General features: G+C 36.2%; 1 protein-coding gene across 6 annotated transcripts in view; it reads left to right on the top strand.

Moving 5' to 3' along the window:
- Positions 1–18,771, top strand: part of lrba (LPS responsive beige-like anchor protein) — a 792,225-nt gene that overhangs the window by 156,133 nt on the left and 617,321 nt on the right. For all 6 annotated transcript variants that reach the window (XM_039750242.1, XM_039750239.1, XM_039750241.1 and 3 more), the window contains exon 30: positions 14,213–14,382. In XM_039750242.1, coding sequence (XP_039606176.1) covers positions 14,213–14,382 — 170 coding nt within the window. The remainder of the gene's footprint in view (positions 1–14,212; positions 14,383–18,771) is intronic.

Raw genomic sequence — 18,771 nt, 5'->3', positions numbered from 1 at the left:
GTGCTATTGGTATTCAAGATTTTATTTGTAAAAATGTGTTTTATTTATTTGTTTTACTATTTTGTTAAAACAAATCTGTAGTTGTTAAGAGACGTATAGTATTCTCCTGCTTGACCCAAACCCCGACTTTCAGAACACAAGATTATCATTTAATCCAATATGCTATTTAAGCAGTATAGCACTAAACATCTTGTTTGAAAGTACCAACTGAACAAGTTAAATTTGTGATGATGTTTGCAAAGAAATTACATTATAGTCATACTTTTAGTAGCTACAGTGTACTATGTTCATGTTTACATTATTTAGATCCTTATTGATAATCATTATGTAGATTGGTAATTCCATATTTCCTGTAACAAGCGCAAGTGTTCCGAAAAAATGTAAAGCATTATAACATTTTATAAAATATAAACTCAATATAGTCAGAACATGCACCTCAAAGTTTTCTTCCTCTATAATAACCATAGCAAATGATCTTATTGTTGTAAAGTTCCCTATCATTGGATTTAACGTGTACAGTGAGGGATTAAATGAAGCCAATCATTTAACTAAAAATGTATTACCAGTGCCCCCTTTTGGTCATTTTTCTGTTAGCTAAGTACATAGCACTATAGTCTGCACATGAAATACTGCAAATAGAGGTCATGCCATGGATTTTTAGTGGCTGTATTGTACACTAGTTTATCCTTGCAAATTTTTGTTTTTTTAAAAAATGTTCTTATGTTTTTGGCTGTAATTTAAAGTGAGATCCTTGTCCTTGCGCATGATTTATTACATTCACACTTACAGATACATGACCTTTCATCACCTTCAGAATTGAATGTGTGTCAATGTTTTAGTATTTTGTTGCTTCAATGACCGAATTGCCATTTGTATGTACTGTATTTTTTATCTTGGAGTATTTTGGTTTTTTACTAATATTAATATTAGCATTTTTACCAGTTATGGTAAGTTAAACTTTTGGCAGGTTGGCAAGTTAACACGTACCTTAATATTTTTTTGTTTTATCGTGCTTAGTAATTTTGTAAAGCTTTAAGATCATTTGTGTTCTCATATTCAGAACTTCAACATTGTCAGATAAATAGAAAATTGTTTAATTTAAAAAATGGAACTAAATTAGTAGCCTTTTGATGAAATGTATAAATGTTACATTAGAAGAACAAAAGAAAAAGAGTACTACACGATAAAAGTGTCCAGTACACATTGGAATGTGTCCAGACACTTCCTTATAGCATGTCATTTTTATTTACATGCGTACTTTTTCATCTCATCCTTTGTGCATCGTAAGGCTTCATGTAAAAACTATACTAGACTAGAAATATAAATTCTTCTCCCAGTGGAAATTCAAAGCTACATGTAGGGCAGTGGGAAATTTTGTAGAAACAGACATCAAGATGTGCTACAGGATGGAGGAGGTCTGTTTTAGATTTAAGCCATTGTTATGCAGCAGTCACAAAGCTCTGTGAGCTTAGTAGGTTTAGAAAAAGGCACCTAGTTAAAGGTTTTTCTCATGTTGTTGAAAAGGTAGTTGCTTGAGTATCTCTGGGAATTTCAAGGCATCCCTCTGATCCTCTATTTATCTGAGGAATGCTTTGTCAGAAATCAGAAATCTCCTCATATCTTAGGGATTATCAACCTTTGCTTGCCAACTTCTGCTGGACAGCATAGAGTAACAGCTAAGTAAAAGAAGCCTGCTGGATCTTGTAGCCTTTCCCAAATAAAAAGGTGTGTGCTTTCATTCCCATCCAAAGTCTGTGTCTTATCTAACAAGGGGATCCACTCTGGCAGTGAGTAGGTGCCAGAGTGTTTATCTTGATGTCTCCTACGTCTTGTCTGGCACATCAGCTGTTGAAGCTGGATCTGGTTTTCTAGCACAACTAAGTGTGGATTTCAGGCAACACTTCGATAAATATGTGTGTGTGTGTGCGCGTGTAGCAATTGAAATCCTGATTCTTTGGTGCTGACATTTTGCAACATGTTTCAACTTGAGCCATCATAAAAATATATAAATTGTGTTTCTTCTTTATGCATTTAAATGTCAGTACTGTATACACTTTCTTTAGTATTTGTGTGTAACATTAAAAAGATGCTGTATGGGTTTTACCCAAATCTGAATTAAATTGCTTTAGGCTGTCAGTATGGCTGTGGGCAGGGATTCTGAAGGAATTCCTCAAGTGTAGTATTGGAGAAAGAGAGAAAAAAATCCTAATTTATTGATTCTTGCGCTATTGCATGAAATGTGCATACATACGTGTGTGTGTATGTGTATATATAAATATATGTATAAATATATAATATATATATCTTAATATATAATGTGTGAATTTCCCCTTGGGATTAATAAAGTATCCTATCTATTATATATATATATATATATATATATATATATATATATATATATATATATATATATATATATATATATATATATATATACATATATATATATATATATATATATATATATATATATATATATATATATATATATATATATATATATGTATGTATGTATGTGTGTGTGTGTGTGTGTGTGTGTGTGTATATATATATATATATATATATATGTGTGTGTGTGTGTATATATATATATATATGTATATATATATATATGTGTGTATATATATATATATATATATATATATATATATGTGTATATATATATATATATATATATATATATATATATATATATATATATATATATATATATATATATATATATATAGTAATCCCTCCTCGATCGCGGGGGTTGCATTCCAGACCCCCCGCGATAGGTGAAAATCCGCGAAGTAGAAACCATATGTTTGTATGGTTATTTTTATATATTTTAAGCCCTTATAAACTCTTCCACACTGTTTATAAATATTCCCTGCAGAGTTATACAGCATAATCCCTTTGTATTCTCTTAGATATTAGGTAAGATTCATTGAAATTATGCATATAAACACACTGTTTTTATACAGTGAAACCTAAATATTATTTTAAAGATACTGAGTGTCTCCGATATCGCATATGTTACAGCCATTATGATAGACAGGCTACCAGCAATAAATACGTACGACACAAGAAAAATTATATACAGTAAATGTGTGTACAGTGACACTAAACGTACGTACATGTACTAAGTACTGTAAGTAGAAAATTAATTATGGTTACTCACCAACAATGACACGATGACTTGTCCGATAACAATGAGTTTAATTTTACTGCTCAACAAAGGAGACCGTTACAGCTCTTCCAATGGAGCCACTTCAGGCGATTGTGAAGCACTGCCGTTGTTCTTCTTCTGGCAGTCTTCAATCCAAATCCCTAAAGCAGATTCCATCCAGACTACCGCCTTATTACATCCACTTACAACTTGTTTTGCACCCTGGTTAAAAGGACACTGCAGCCGTAGATCTTATATTCCTTTCCTACTTTTTAAATAAAAAGAATCGTAGCCTTCAACAAATCCAAAAGATTTACCTTTTCGGCAATCGTTAACATCTTCCGTTTGCGCTTGGGCACGGCCCCTGAAGCAGTAGCAGATCGTTTTGGAGCCATAATGAAGGGCTTGACTATGCACAAAGATAAACACAAAAGAGCACAAATCTTTACATAGAGAAACACATTGATGCTGAATGAGCGACACGAGACTTCCTGGTTAACACTGCATTCAGCACGCAGGAACTTAACTGCATGCTCTGATTGATTAGCTTCTCAGTCATCCGCCAATAGCGTCCCTTGTATGAAATCAACTGGGCAAACCAACTGAGGAAGCATGTACAGGAAGTAAAAAGACACATTGTCCGCAGAACCCGCGAAGCAGCGAAAAATCCGAGTTATATATTTAGTTATGCTTTCATATAAAATCCGCAATACAGTGAAGCTGCGAAAGTCGAAGCGCGATATAGTGAGGGATTACTGTATATATATACACTCACCTAAATGATTATTAGGAACACCATACTAATACGGTGTTTGACCCCCTTTCGCCTTCAGAACTGCCTTAATTCTACGTGGCATTGATTCAACAAGGTGCTGAAAGTATTCTTTAGAAATGTTGGCCCATATTGATAGGATAGCATCTTGCAGTTGATGGAGATTTGTGGGATGCACATCCAGGGCATGAAGCTCCTGTTCCACCACATCCCAAAGATGCTCTGTTGGCTTGAGATCTGGTGACTGTGGGGGCCATTTTAGTACAGTGAACTCATTGTCATGTTCAAGAAACCAATTTGAAATGATTCGAGCTTTGTGACATGGTGCATTATCCTGCTGGAAGTAGCCATCAGAGGATGGTTACATGGTGGTCATGAAGGGATGGACATGGTCAGAAACAATGCTCAGGTAGCCCGTGGCATTTAAACGATGCCCAACTGGCACTAAGGGGCCTAAAGTGTGCCAAGAAAACATCACCCACACCATTACACCACCACCACCAGCCTGCACAGTGGTAACAAGGCATGATGGATCCATGTTCTCATTCTGTTTACGCCAAATTCTGACTCTACAATTTGAATGTCTCAACAGAAATCGAGACTCATCAGACTAGGCAACATTTTTCCAGTCTTCAACTGTCCAATTTTGGTGAGCTTGTGCAAATTGTAGCCTCCTTTTCCTATTTGTAGTGGAGATGAGTGGTACCTGGTGGGTGCTGTTGTAGCCCATCCGCCTCAAGGTTGTGCGTGTTGTGGCTTCACAAATGCTTTGCTGCATACCTCGGTTGTAACGAGTGGTTATTTCAGTCAAAGTTGCTCTTCTATCAGCTTGAATCAGTCGGCCCATTCTCCTCTGACCTCTAGCATCAACAAGGCATTTTCGCCCACAGGACTTCCGCATACTGGATGTTTTTCCCTTTTCACACCATTCTTTGTAAACCCTAGAAATGGTTGTGCGTGAAAATCCCAGTAACTGAGCAGATTGTGAAATACTCAGACCGGCCCGTCTGGAACCAACAACCATGCCACGCTCAGAATTGCTTAAATCCCCTTTCTTTCCCATTCTGACATTCAGTTTGGAGTTCAGGAGATTGTCTTGACCAGGACCACACCCCTAAATGCATTGAAGCAACTGCCATGTGATTGGTTGATTAGATAATTGCATTAATGAGAAATTGAACAGGTGTTCCTAATAAACCTTTAGGTGAGTGTACATATATAATATAAGTGCCTGAATTCCATCAGAATAATAGGTTTTATGTTGTCCTCGCAACCACTCATGCACCTGGGTTATTGTCGAACTCTACATGCTGAAGGGTACTACAATCACTAGTGCTTGACAAATTCTCCATGGCTATAGTTTTCATACTATTTAGCTGTATTTTCCAAAGTAGTATGTGACCTGTTTTAATTTAGGTTACTTTTCAATGATGATGATTTAGTGAAAGTTGTCTGTCATTTGCGGTTAGCATGGCTTCTGTGACTGATGGTCAGTTATGGCTCAGGAAAAGGGCTGATGCATTGATATTCGCCCTCAATTCTAGAGGGTGAAGATGACTGGTGGAAGAAAAGACCAACGAAATTCACAGATTCAGATGCCAACAGCAAAGGATACTTGCACGCGTACAAATCAGTGCTCTTTCCTAACCAAATTTACGACTGTGTGCTTTTAAAAAATATATAATATACGGACAACTGTATGCTGACATGTGCATTGTGCACAAAAACTAGTGTGGTGCAAATCAAAGTTAATCACAAACACTTGTTTTGTTTTAGTTTTTACTTTCTTTTTATTTAGCTCTAGTTTTCATTTTTACTTTCATTTTAGTTAACAAAATGATTGATTGTTTTTTTTCATTAACGTATTTCATTTTAGTTTTCATTGACAGGAATAATACTGGATTGACTTACGTGTATCCATTTGTATTGTTTGTAATGCCTACTGTAATGAGCACAACGACATTAGTATTTATTATTTACCATCATAATGCAGAACTGACAGATCGCTAAGTTCTGTCACAAATAGCCAAGCCTCCCTGATGTTGGGTGGCACGGGGAATGCCACCCAAAACAACAAACATGCTGCTAACCACCAGGACAAGTCAAGCCTCACCTTCCGTTGTCCCCTCACCAGATGCTCTTAAGTTGTCCAACTGCCGATGTGTGGCCTCCTATTTGCGATGCCTTTTCCCATATGTTAATCATTAGGCCCCCTGACTCCTGCCTTACGTTTGTGTTTTATTGTTTTAAAAGTAACACTTTCCTTTTTTTACAAAAATATATTTACTTACATTATTTAATTGTTATCATGTTTGTTGTTAGACACACTGTACTGTGTTGTGAAGCCTGTATTGCATAGTGTGTGAATCAACAAGTAGGTGATCTGATCTAATTAACGATGGATGTGGCAAAAGGGGTTAACCTTCGACAGTGTTATTTAGTGCACCATTCCTGGCTGTGACAAAATAAAATTAGTAGTATTAACATATTATTATTTGTGATTTAAGCATGTAGTAGTTCATGATACATTTAGGAAATATAGAAACATTGTAATGCTAACAAACAAGAAAACAATGTCTATCTCAGACTCACAGAATGATTGTGATTTGAATGATTTAATCTTAAATTTTAATTCTATTTTTAATATTTGCACTTCATGTTGTTACACTATGGACCCTGAGCTTCGCAATTTTGTCTATCTGTATACTTGTATATGGTTGAGATGACAGTAAAGTTCACTTTGACTTTGATTGTACTTACTGTGAATGCCGAAAGTGTAACCTTAGTATTAAATTTTCATTATTGTCATCACCATAAAGAATGAGGCAGAAGGAGGCACCAAGGGGGGTACAATAGAAGCTCTGCTGATATTATTACTTAGGTGTTATTACTTTAGGTTGAAGGCAGTAAAAAAAAAAAAATATGTCAACTAATTAAAAAATAATTCTACTCCGTTATTCTAGATCATCTCTTCACCTCTTGTTAGAATATTTGTTAATTAGTGTTTTGTTTTTGAATGAGACAGTAGTTCCTAGCATTCATAAATTAAATTTTCAACAGCCACAAATATTTTAGAAGTATTTTTGGGGCAATGGTATAGTATGAATGAATGAGGAATTGCTTATGCTTGTTATCTCTAAAATTGTTTTTTGAGTATAATTTTCATGTGTGTGTATAATAGTGAAGGTTTAGATTAGCTGGATTTTAATATTTGTCTTTAGTGCTTGTTAGTCTGAATGCTCAATGATTTTAAACTTATTTGTTACTCATTTTCTCCTTATTATAATGCACCAAGGCAAGGGTATTATAAAATAAAATTTCAGTGTTCTAAAGCCTTAAATGCTTGTGTTTTTTTTTTTTTTTAAATGTAGACCTTGAAAACAGATTTTTTTTCCATCATTGTTTAAAACCATTAAGGGAATTATTATTGAATATCTTTGTGCTTACTGCTTTAGAAGATGTAATTAGGTAAATATTCCTTTCAATGTGGAACATTTTAGGCGTATGGATAATGCAAGGTAATTAAAATAAGCACTGCTTGGGGAGTGAAATCTATTGGCAGTATGCGTTACCTAATTAGTTGGTGTCTTGAAGCTTTCTGGAAGAAGCGCCTATTATAGGCAGCCCTCATTATATCTGTTTTAATTGAGTGTGCTTGAAGTTTGTTAACAAAAACAGAATTTCCATTGTGCCATTTCAGTTATTCACAATCTTTTTTTTTTTTTTTATTTAAACTTTATGGCACTTCAGGAAGTAAGACTGTTTTCTTATACCACTGTTTCTTTTTTTAATTAGAATGAAAAATACTGCAAAATTAAAATTTGCTCATTAAATATAGTTTGGATTTATTTGTCTTAAATAAGACCAACCCTTACTTTATTTTTCTCACTTTTCTTTTGCTACACAATTTTCATTCTTTGCTAATAGAATTGTGGGATCAGATTGATATTATGATTTTGTGGAGATTACTTTTTGGGAATGTTGGAAATGTTGTGATAAATTCCTCTTAAGTTACCCATGTGGAGTGTAGGCTGCATTTTCTTAGAAACTCCCTGTGTAATAATTACTTAAAGCTGCACTTTATTCATAGTGCGGCCTCTTTGTCATCACCGCCTTTTTTCCCTTCCCTAAACAAGGTGTAACAGAGTGCTATGGCAGACCAAATTCTTATTCCAGTGTGCTGCTCCTCCAGAAAAATGGCAGTGTTTAGATTACCATGTTTTTGAGACATTTAAATTGTGTGTCTGGTGGTCCCTATATATCTCGGCACTTCTGTGTTTCTGGACTGCTATTTCAAAACATAGCAGAAATGAATTTTGTCACCGTAAATGAAGGTATGTTAGATATTAGTTGTTTATAAATGATGTTATAGTACAGCGGATCCCTTTTGCCCTCATTTGCACTTGTTGATTGTATGATTTATATACATTACCAGTCAGTTTTAGACTTCCTCAGATTTTTCAGTTTTTATGGAAATGCACACAGTTTAGTATCTTAATGTTTAATGAAATCAAACCTAGAACAAATAAAAAATTGCAAATTAAGTCAAGGAATCATTAAGTGTACAAAATTTTTATTCAAATTTTTTGATTCGTCAAAGTAGCCACCTTTTGCTGATAACAGCCAAACTGTGGTAACCCTTTGGATTCAGAATGCCAGTCACTCTGCAAGACACCAACTCTGTCTCCAGCAGAAGAACCCCAGACCATCACACATCCTCCCCCATGTTTGACAGTTGGTCAGACCATCCTTTCACTAACTCTGCGGCCTACACACACCCTGTGTAATGAACTGAAGATTTTAAATTTTGATTCATCAGTCCATAAGACGTTCTTCTAGTCTGGAGTAGTTTATGCCCCAAGTCTTGCTTTATTTTGTCTTTTTTAAGGAATGTCTTTCTTACTGCCACACATCCTGTCAAACTTGCAGCAGAAAATCTTCTCTTCACAGTAGAACCTGAGACTTGCTTTTTATGAGTAATAATGCTCTATCTCATTTAATTTGTTAATTGCTATTTTCTTGCCATTATCACTGAAATTTAAAACTTTCTACAGTATAATATTGTCCAAGTTGTACTTCAGAGGGTGTAGTAACACAGTCTGTTCCAACTCTGCTTTAAGACAGACAGAAGGGTTTTAAGTCATCAACAGAAGTTGGACACCTGTACAGATTGTTTGCTTCAACTAGCAAGGCTTTATTTACTTTAATTGCTGCAGAACATTTGTAGGTTGTAACCGATAAATGTTTCCCCGAAGAAGGCCCGTTTGTAATATTACGAAATTTTCTTTTTTTCCCATTTTTTATATAACCTAAACTTACCTTTTCACAATTTAAGGCCATTCATTGCATTTCAACTGATTAAATTTAAAGAAAAACTGGAAAAATGGAGGTGTTGTAATATTTTCTGCAACTGTCAACACTGTATAACTATTTGTAAGCAGTACCAGTTTTGGATTTGCCCAACTGTATGCCATTTTATTTTGTTTTTGGACCATAATATGTATTGTGACAGATAGGGGGCGCTATCGCTCCCTTGAACCCCTGTCCAAGACTCCAGACACCAGGAAAAAGTCCAAATGTTGACTTTATTTAAATGCCACAGTGCACAAAACACCCTCTCCTCCACTATACTCATAGACCACAATACAATAATAATAAACCAATCCACCACTCCCAGATGTGTTGCTATCCCTTCCACCCAGCTCAGCTCGCCGTCTGGGAGCTCCCACAGTCCTTTTATACTTCCTGACCCGGAAGTGTTCCCAATCCCCAGTCCATGTGATTCTTTATCACTTCCGGGTCAGGTGCAAGTCCTTTTCTTCACCCCGGAAGTATGTCACTTCTGTCGTCGCTCTTGCTATGATGCACTTCCGGGTTATAGGGCACATATGACTCTTTGCTCCCCCCTGCAGCTCCCTCTTGCGGCCCCTGTGGTATCCAGCAGGGCTGTGAATAAAAACTACATTGTCCATGATGCCCTGCTGGTCTTCGGGGCACCTCCATACTTCAGGGAGGGCTCTATCTGGCGGCCTGGGGGTATTGGCCGGGATGACAAGCCGGCCAAAGACCACAGTATATATGATCTTTAGACATTGAGCACAAGAGCTGAGACCTGTTCAGTTTGCTGACAACCACTTACTTTCACTTGTTTCTGTTTTAATGTTAAGTGTTACTTTGTATATGTATGCTATTTAAAAATCTTCTTATGTAATTCCATCCATCCATCCATTTTCTAACCCGCTGAATCCGAATAGGGTCACGGGGGTCCGCTGGAGCCAATCCCAGCCAACACAGGGCACAAGGCAGGAACCAATCCTGGGCAGGGTGCCAACCCACCGCAGTCTTATGTAATTGGTCTTTATTAACAATGTAAGGGAGACATTTCCTGGGGGGTATTTTATAGGTCTGGTACTAGATAGGCGAATTTCAAACTGAAATGTTCAACAACCTGCTTTTCATTCTACAAGTTCCTGAAAACTTCAATCCAAACGAGAATCTTTCTGTGCTATTATGCCAATATGTGCCGGTTCTTTATTCAAGCAATGTTTCCCATTATTCTGTAAATGATTAGTAAAGCAATTGAGTTACCATGCATTACTACTGAAAGTATTTATAATTTCTAATGCAGTAAATCCAGTGTTGTTGATTAATGGTGAATGAACCCCACTCAATTCACTTGTCCTCTAGTTCAGTGAAGAAGCAGAAATGTTCGGGAAGTTTGGTGAATACTGCTAAATGCAAGTTAATAAGGAAGGAGAAACTATGCCAGATCAAGTATTGTGGCCAAAAATATGACCTGAGTTGAGGCAGCAGTGCCACTGTGCCACCCTAAGATAAAATTTTATTCTCAGCCCGCTGTACTCAAAGTCCTTTATTTCTCTCTGTGTCTCCCAAGCTCCTGTCACTTTGATTAACTAATACTCACAGAGCCTGTGATGCAAGGCATTAGCATTATATTCTTTGGGTGAAGTTTTGGCTGGCCCAATCACTATCCCCATCAACTGTACATAGTGAGGTGAAAAATATGCTTAATTCAGTAGTGAAGGCACAAATGTACAGTGAATCCATGCAGGACAACTTAAGTCATGCCATAGTATTCTCATTATGGACAGATATATCTACCCCTCAAAAGATAATTCTGTATTTTTATTTATTTTTTTAAAGCTTATATGGGGTGCAAATCCCATGTGTGTTTGTATGTATGTATGTATGTATATATATGTGTATGTATATATATGTGTATGTATATATATGTGTATGTATATATATGTATGTATATATATGTGTATGTATATATATGTATGTATATATATATGTGTATATATATATATATATATATGTGTATGTATATATATGTGTATATATATGTGTATATATGTATACTTACAGGAACCCTTCCACAAACTCTGCCAAAACATTAAAACAAATTATTTTCCACCTTTCATGATCTAAACAGTAGGAAAAAAGACCATAGTTTGAATTACTGAGATAATTAATGTAAATAAATTCTCCATTCTCATGTATTTAGGAGAAGGCGCTTCACCTGTGGTAACAGGAGAGCAGCTCAAACTTGAAAAGAAGTTATTTATCTAGTATTGTGCATTTTGCAAATTGTTGTTCAATACTGCCCATCATTAATACTTATCTGACCATAACATTATTTTACTTTAAATCTTACATTTTTAGGTTAGTGATAAAATAGTTTTTAGTGTTTGAAAATAGTATAAAGATTTTTGCACAGTAATTTTATGGTTTTTATATGAGCAGTTAAGCATGTAATACTGAGTCTGATGGATGTTCTTTAGTCTCTTCAATTGCTTAAATAAAGATTTAGAAACATATAGTGTATATAGAAAAAATTATATTTGCTTCACATAAACAACCAAGTTCTAGGTTTACATATATGTTAGCTAAAACTGAAATGGACATTCCAAACAATATGTAGACATGTTCACAAGTAACTTAACCATTGGAACGGAGGCTTGTAAACAAGTTACAGTAAATAGAAAATCATAATCCTAAAACAACACCTTTTTAACTGTGAACAGCAGCAGAGAGGTAACTGAAACTGGCACATTTCAAAAAACAGCATACACATATCAGGTTCAGATACATTCTCCTTTGAAACCTTGAGGATATCTCCTACACCGTTTCAATCAAACGATGGTGGACAGTTCTATATTAGCAGATAACTTGTAAACAATATGAGTGTGTTGATTGAAATTTATTACAGTTCAAACCATAGGAGTTTATTCAAAGATGTGCATCAATGATGCAGTGTGGCTTTAAACCTTTAACCTGAGACTGCACTGGATTCAGCACTTGAAAGCATGAGAAAATGCATATCGAGGAATAAGTGTCCATTTTCTAGCTTCCTGCTTGAGCTTTGCTTTAAGTTGTACTTCGTCTTCCTGCTTATTTTCTCTGCCACTTTTATTATCTGTAAATCACTAACTTGCATACCATCCGTTCCAAGTAAAAAGCATGAATCATGCGAGTATGTAGAGTATGCAGCAGTAGTTTTAATTATGTGAATATCTCCGCTTCTTACTGTTAATATGGAATCTGGTATGGAAAAAGTTCAATTTAAAATTCAAAGACTTAAAGTAATTAATAAGTTGGGAGTTTTCTAAATTTCTTAATATAATAATGTATAGAGAAATACACTGTGAAGAAAAATGTGTTTTCATGTCTTATTTGAAATGCTTTCATTTGGGGTGTTTTGGATCATGTCCCAGCTGTCATATGGCTCAAGCAAAGTGCCAGTCCATCACAGGGCAGATACACACACCAAAAAACACACATTAGGGCCAATTTAGCATTGTTAATTCGCCTAACAAACATGCCTTTGAACAGTGGACCAGAAACCCACGCATGTTCGAGAGAACATGCAAACTCCATGTTTTGGAGGACCAGAGACATGAACTTGGGTCTCCTTCCTCCGTGGCAGCAACACTACCTCTGCACCACTGCACTGCCCTAAACGTAATGTTTCTTGTAAATTTATCCTTATGTCTTGATTTTTATGATCTCTTGGACACAGCCATCAGCAGTGTGTCTGTTTGCAGAGAGAGTGTTGACCTTGTCGAGAGGTTTACTTCCCCTGCCAGTGACATTGATGTCTCTGGTGACTCTTCCTATGAAGTCAGTAGATGGATTGGGAGAGCATGGGGGGGTCATGAGGTCGCTGGATAGGGGTGTGTGGCGCTCCTGATATCTGCAAAAGGATGAAGGTCCAAGTCTTTAGAGTCTTGGTGCTTCCTGTCTTGCTATATGGTTGCAAGACATGGATGCTATCCAGTGACCCGAGACGAAGACTGCACTCATTTGGTACTGTGTCTTTCTGGAAAATCCTTGGGTACCATTGGTTTGAATTTGTGCTGAATGAGCGGTTGCTCATGGAGTCCCGAATGAGGCACAGTACCTGCATTGTGAGGGAGCATCAGTTACGGCACTACGACAAAGGGCACGTTTCCCCGAGGGTGATCCAGCTTGTAAGATCCTAATTGTTGGGGACCCGAGTGACTGGACCAGGCCAAGGGGTCGCCCACGTAACACCTGGCTGCGGCAGATAGAGGATCATTTCCAGAGGGTGGGACTGGACCACGTGTCTGCCTGGTGGGTTGCCAACCAGGATCCCAAGTTGTTTTGCCCTATAGTGGGTGCGGCAACACGTTGTACCAGTGCGTGCTACCCAACTTGACTTGATCTTTATGCCAAGTTAGACCATAATTTATTACAAATCAAAGCATTGTTAATTTATCAAGATAGTCTGTTTTGGCTCATTTTTACCCTGGCATTTTTGTTTTGCTTTATACATATTTTTATTGTAGCTCCCTGTGTGTGTGTGTTTTGTTTTGTTTTTTTTTTTTTTAAATAATTATATGCTTCTGTGATTATGACTTTTTTTTTTTTTTTTGCATCTTATGACTTTTCAGGGTTGTTTCCTTTTGCACTGTTGCATATTTTGTTTTGTAGTAGTTTTTATTTTTTTTAGATAAATTTAGTTTTGTTTTTATAATTTATATTTGTGTGTTCTGTATAAATATAGACTATGTACTATTTAAAAATTGCAGGATTCTGACAGGTGACGAATCCTTTCCCATTCATGTATATTTAGCAAAAGAATTAACCTTTTTACTTTTTCCTTTCACATCTGCCTTCGTAGCCAGCTATAATTTATGATGTGGTCTGTTAAACAGTTTCATCTTCTGTGCTAAAATACAGTATGTATGAGAATATATATATTCTGTAATGGCTAACATCTGTGCTGATGATCAATCTTTCAGGAGTGTTGTTGTAGCTCCCAAGAAGACGAGTGGAGCACCTACCGGTACAGTATCTGTGGCCACCAGTATACCGGCAGCAGCCCCAGCTCCCATTAGTACTGGACCTGTTAATGATGTCAGTGAGGTCTCGACTTCAGAGGCATCTGAACACATTACAGAATCTGCGGCTGGTAAGTTGAACTTAAATGTTCTCTGCTCCTATAGTAGTATCTCTGTTTCATGATCTTGCTCTGTCTGCCTTTCCCACTTATTTACAAAATGCTGACCCTTTTAAAAGTGTAGCTATAGTTGTAGCTGAGCTTCATCAAGCTGACATCTGTCAAAGTTATAATCTTTTTTTTTTTTTTGCCTGTAAACAAGCAACTTGGGACAGGACTGTGGATTCCAAGGCAAGATCAAAGCTTACATTCATTAAGGTCTTAGCTGATAGCTTTGTCTCTTGCCTGTGGTTTGCTCTTTTTCTTTTCACTATTAACCTTATCAGTAGTGAAGTATTTGTGGATAGGAGGGTAGATTCAGTGCCTCATCTGCAATGTGCATAATAAACTTAGTCATGGACATATTAGCTCTCACTTATTTTTTTTTAAATGGTCTTAGTTTAATCCTTTTTTTTTCTTTTTTGTGCTTTATATCATTGTATGTGTTCCGACATATATTTTTTTATTCTTACTAATTTTCATCGTGTGTTTCTCAGTAATACTGGATAAATGATAGTGATATGTAAGTAACATACTGGGAAAGCATATGGTGCATATTGAGACATGATTCTGCTGTTATTATCTGTGGTGTCATTTTCACAGGTATTATTACAAGAGGAATAAACTGCAAAAATACCTTAGGTATTTTGAAAATTAACTATACAATAATAAGCTTAAACTGAACTGAGAAACCATATTTACTTCTAAGTGTAAATAGCAGAATATTGTTTCATATTTCTTTTGGAGATTATCAGTTTGTTCACAAGTTACACCCTAGAATAATTAATATTTAAAACAAACCAAATATTTTGTTGCTGTATTAACATAGTTTAAATATCGCATTGGCAATTACCTTTAGTTAGCTCTGTGTTCTTTTGATGTCAATGCTTGCACCGTATGTTGCAAGTTTGCAGCATCAAAGATTAAAAGCCTTAGGCTGGCTGGTGATGAAAGCTTTTGGATGGACTCTGCTTATTAAAAGAAAAGACCCAAACCCGTCTTGAGAAGATATAAACTGAGAAAAGACTGGAAAAGAATGGTAACTTTTAAAATACAGGATATCATTAGACACAAAGAACACAAAACTAACTCAAAACTTGAATAACAAGTTTCACTCCAGATGCATGTGACAATTGTGAGCGGCCCATGAACTTAGCAGAGTTAAGGCTTTTTGCACATACTGTTAACACTTTATTTTCCTGTCAGTATTAAAAGCAAAATGAAAAAGTACTACAATGTGTGCATTAAATAACAAATAGGAAGAAAGCAGTTATAGAAACATACTCCTCTTCTCACACGGTTAATAGAATATTCCCGAAATGTTACACTTGCAGCTTCTCCCATGCAGCTATGAAACGGATAACTTCTGCACTTAAAGTGAAGTTAGAAATTGAATTACTGGTTGGCTGAATGTCCTTGAAACCCTTCAACTGTTTAAGGAATTATAGTAGTTAGTTTTGTTTTTTTTTTTTCTTCCTTTGCATCTTTACCCACTTCTGTAGTAGTCGATGTGCTTGAACAACCTTCTCTATACAGCTTGGTTCTGCACCTCCTCACCAGTCAGGCCATTTTCCTTCAGATATTTTTGACTTTATGCATCCACCTCTGCTTTTGCCTCCCCCTCTTTCTCTTTCACTGCACTTCCATTCTCACCCGTCTTTTGCACACACATTCATTGTCTCTTCCCATCACATGTCCATACCACTTCAGTCTACTTTCTTGTACTTTCTTAGATATCTCCCCCACTTTCTTTAATATCATTTCGTACAAAATACAATAAAACTTTTTCATATTGAACCTTTCACAGTGGAGATTGTATTGTAGAGTGCTGCGAAACACCCTCAAGATACCTATAGTTACGTATTAAATACATTATAACATTACCCTCAATGTAGTTTGAATCAGTGTCCTAATTTCATGAAACACCTTATCCACTCCTAAAAATACATCTTTACCAAGATGTCGAAGTGTTTGATTTCAGAATATTTGCATTGCTGCTCTTATGTAATCATTTGTATACTTTTTAATGTCTCTTGCACAGAGTTATGTTAGAGCTCCTGTTGGTCTATTAATAGGGGAGTAATGTTGTTTAGACATGTGTGACATTTTTTATTTTTACACAGTCAGTTCTTTATTTGTACTGTACCCAGACTATTGTTCCCCATGATACTACACTGGAAAAAGCAATTCACAAGACGGGGTGGATTTAGCAACTTTGTTCTGTTCATGTCTGGTTGGGTTTTCTGGATGCTGTATTATTTTCCCACATCTCTGTAGCATAGGTTAATTGATGACTTCTAATTGGAGTGATTGTGGATATGCCTGTGTCTTCCCAAAGTGGACTGGCACACTTTTCAGGGTTGTTTCCCACTGTGTGTCCTGTGTTACTTGGTTTTGGCTCTGGCTCCTCCACAGCCTAGGTCTTCAATTCAAATGCTTAGATACATGTGAGGGTGTTTCAAAAAATGGTCTTGTGAACAAAAATGGAAAAGGTGTATAACAATATTTTAGTAAAAATACATACAGCTGGATAACCTGATATTTGGATTATGTGACATAAGTAAAGATTTTTCTTATCATGCACTTTTTGATATTATTTGCTGTTTTCCAGCATTGGTCTCTACAGACCACTATTATATCAGAAACGTTTATTTCTATTATGCATGAAAAAATTGTATATTTTTTTTCTCTTGCCAATCCAATCTGGGATAAGTAACATAAATTAGAATTGTTGGATGGAGTAGTTCTTTAATTGAACTAGAGAAAATATTTATGCATAAAGAGAGGCAGGGGGCTAACACACTGATCAAAATGAGGATCTCCGATATGTGTTGTGTGTACACTACTGCTTTAATTTTCCACTTGCCCACAAAGTCCTCTTTCTACCAGGCACCCCCATTCACTGTTAGCCTAAAGGTTATATATGTAGCAGAAATGGACAGGAACATCTTCGATAAGATTACCACAGTGATTTTTACAGCAGCATACATGGAGGGAATAAACATGTGGTCTGGTAATAATGTGAGAAAGAATGTATTTGCAGGATCTTACCTTTTAATGGAGCTATACTGTGTGCTTCAGGGCAAATTATGTTAAAGACAAATGCTCTCTGACCCCCTTTTTTCTGTCAACTTTCCTGTGTGGAGTACTACTAAACACATGGGAAAGGCTGACTTCTTTGTTGATTTCTTCACTGGAGTGTAATACGTATAAAACATTCCCATGGGAATGGAGGACTAGAATCCCTGCAAACAATTAGCCACTTTACCATTGTGAAGCATCATTGTTCTTTTCCACTTTAGATCTGTTTTCTCTACCAGGGAGCATTTAGCTAGCAGATACTTCACTTGGAAGGTATATGAAAAATTATAATAAATCTTCTTGTCCTAAAAATAGTGTTTGTCGCAATACTCTTCCAAAGGTGGGCACCATATTTGAGTTGTCATGTCTACATCTGGGACTGACAAAAATCTTTCAGTTTTTTTGTTTAAATAAATCATGGTAAAGAAGTGTAGAAATTTAGCTGAAGAAGTATATAATGAAAAAATCTAAACAGCATCCCGGGCTTTTTATCCGACATAGAGCCCAGCGGAGACTTGGCTTTAGGCTTTGATTTTTGTTCCCCACTGCCACATATCTTTGATCCTACTCTCAGTAGCAGTTGCACATTATGATAAACCTTTCTGTTTAGTCAAACTACTTAATGCGCTACACCTCTTAACGCTCGGTGTTTTCCAGTGTATCCTGCAGACAGGCTTATTGAAACTTCTTCTTCATGATTTCTGCCAGATGTGGCAACAATGATGCAGTTCAGCATGACAAGATACATGGTGCCATGTTTTTTTCCTTTAAGGGAGAGGTGTTTGTGGGCATTTTATTTCAGTTGAATCTACATGAAAAAAGAATGTTCTTTTATCTGTGACGATCCCTAAGTGATACTCGCCTCAAAAATTGTTCTGCTTTCAGCCACTTGCATTATATGTTTCAAATCAATGTAGTTTTCTCGGTCACTTAAGCTACATTTAAATCCATTCTGCTGGGGAAATAATTGTCCTGTTCAGACTTCTGTTAGGCTATTTTTGAACTGTTACTGTAATTTGTAGGAGTAGAGTATTGTACCGTGTTAGCCATACATTAATACAGGAGAAAGTAGGGTGAAATGGCACCTTTTATTGGCTAACTAAATAGATTACAAATTCAAGCTTTCGATTCAGCTAAGGCCCCTTCATCAGGCAACCCTGTAATTTGTAGGGTCATTATTGTCACCTGTAGGCCTACAGAGTGCAGTGAAATTATTTCTTGTTTGTGCTAGTCAAAGTGTAACAAGTTACCAATTTCCAGTGCCACGATTAATGAATACTT

Source organism: Polypterus senegalus, chromosome 4, assembly GCF_016835505.1.
Source record: "Polypterus senegalus isolate Bchr_013 chromosome 4, ASM1683550v1, whole genome shotgun sequence".
NCBI lineage: Eukaryota > Metazoa > Chordata > Cladistia > Polypteriformes > Polypteridae > Polypterus > Polypterus senegalus.
This window is presented reverse-complemented; position numbering and strand designations above follow the sequence as displayed.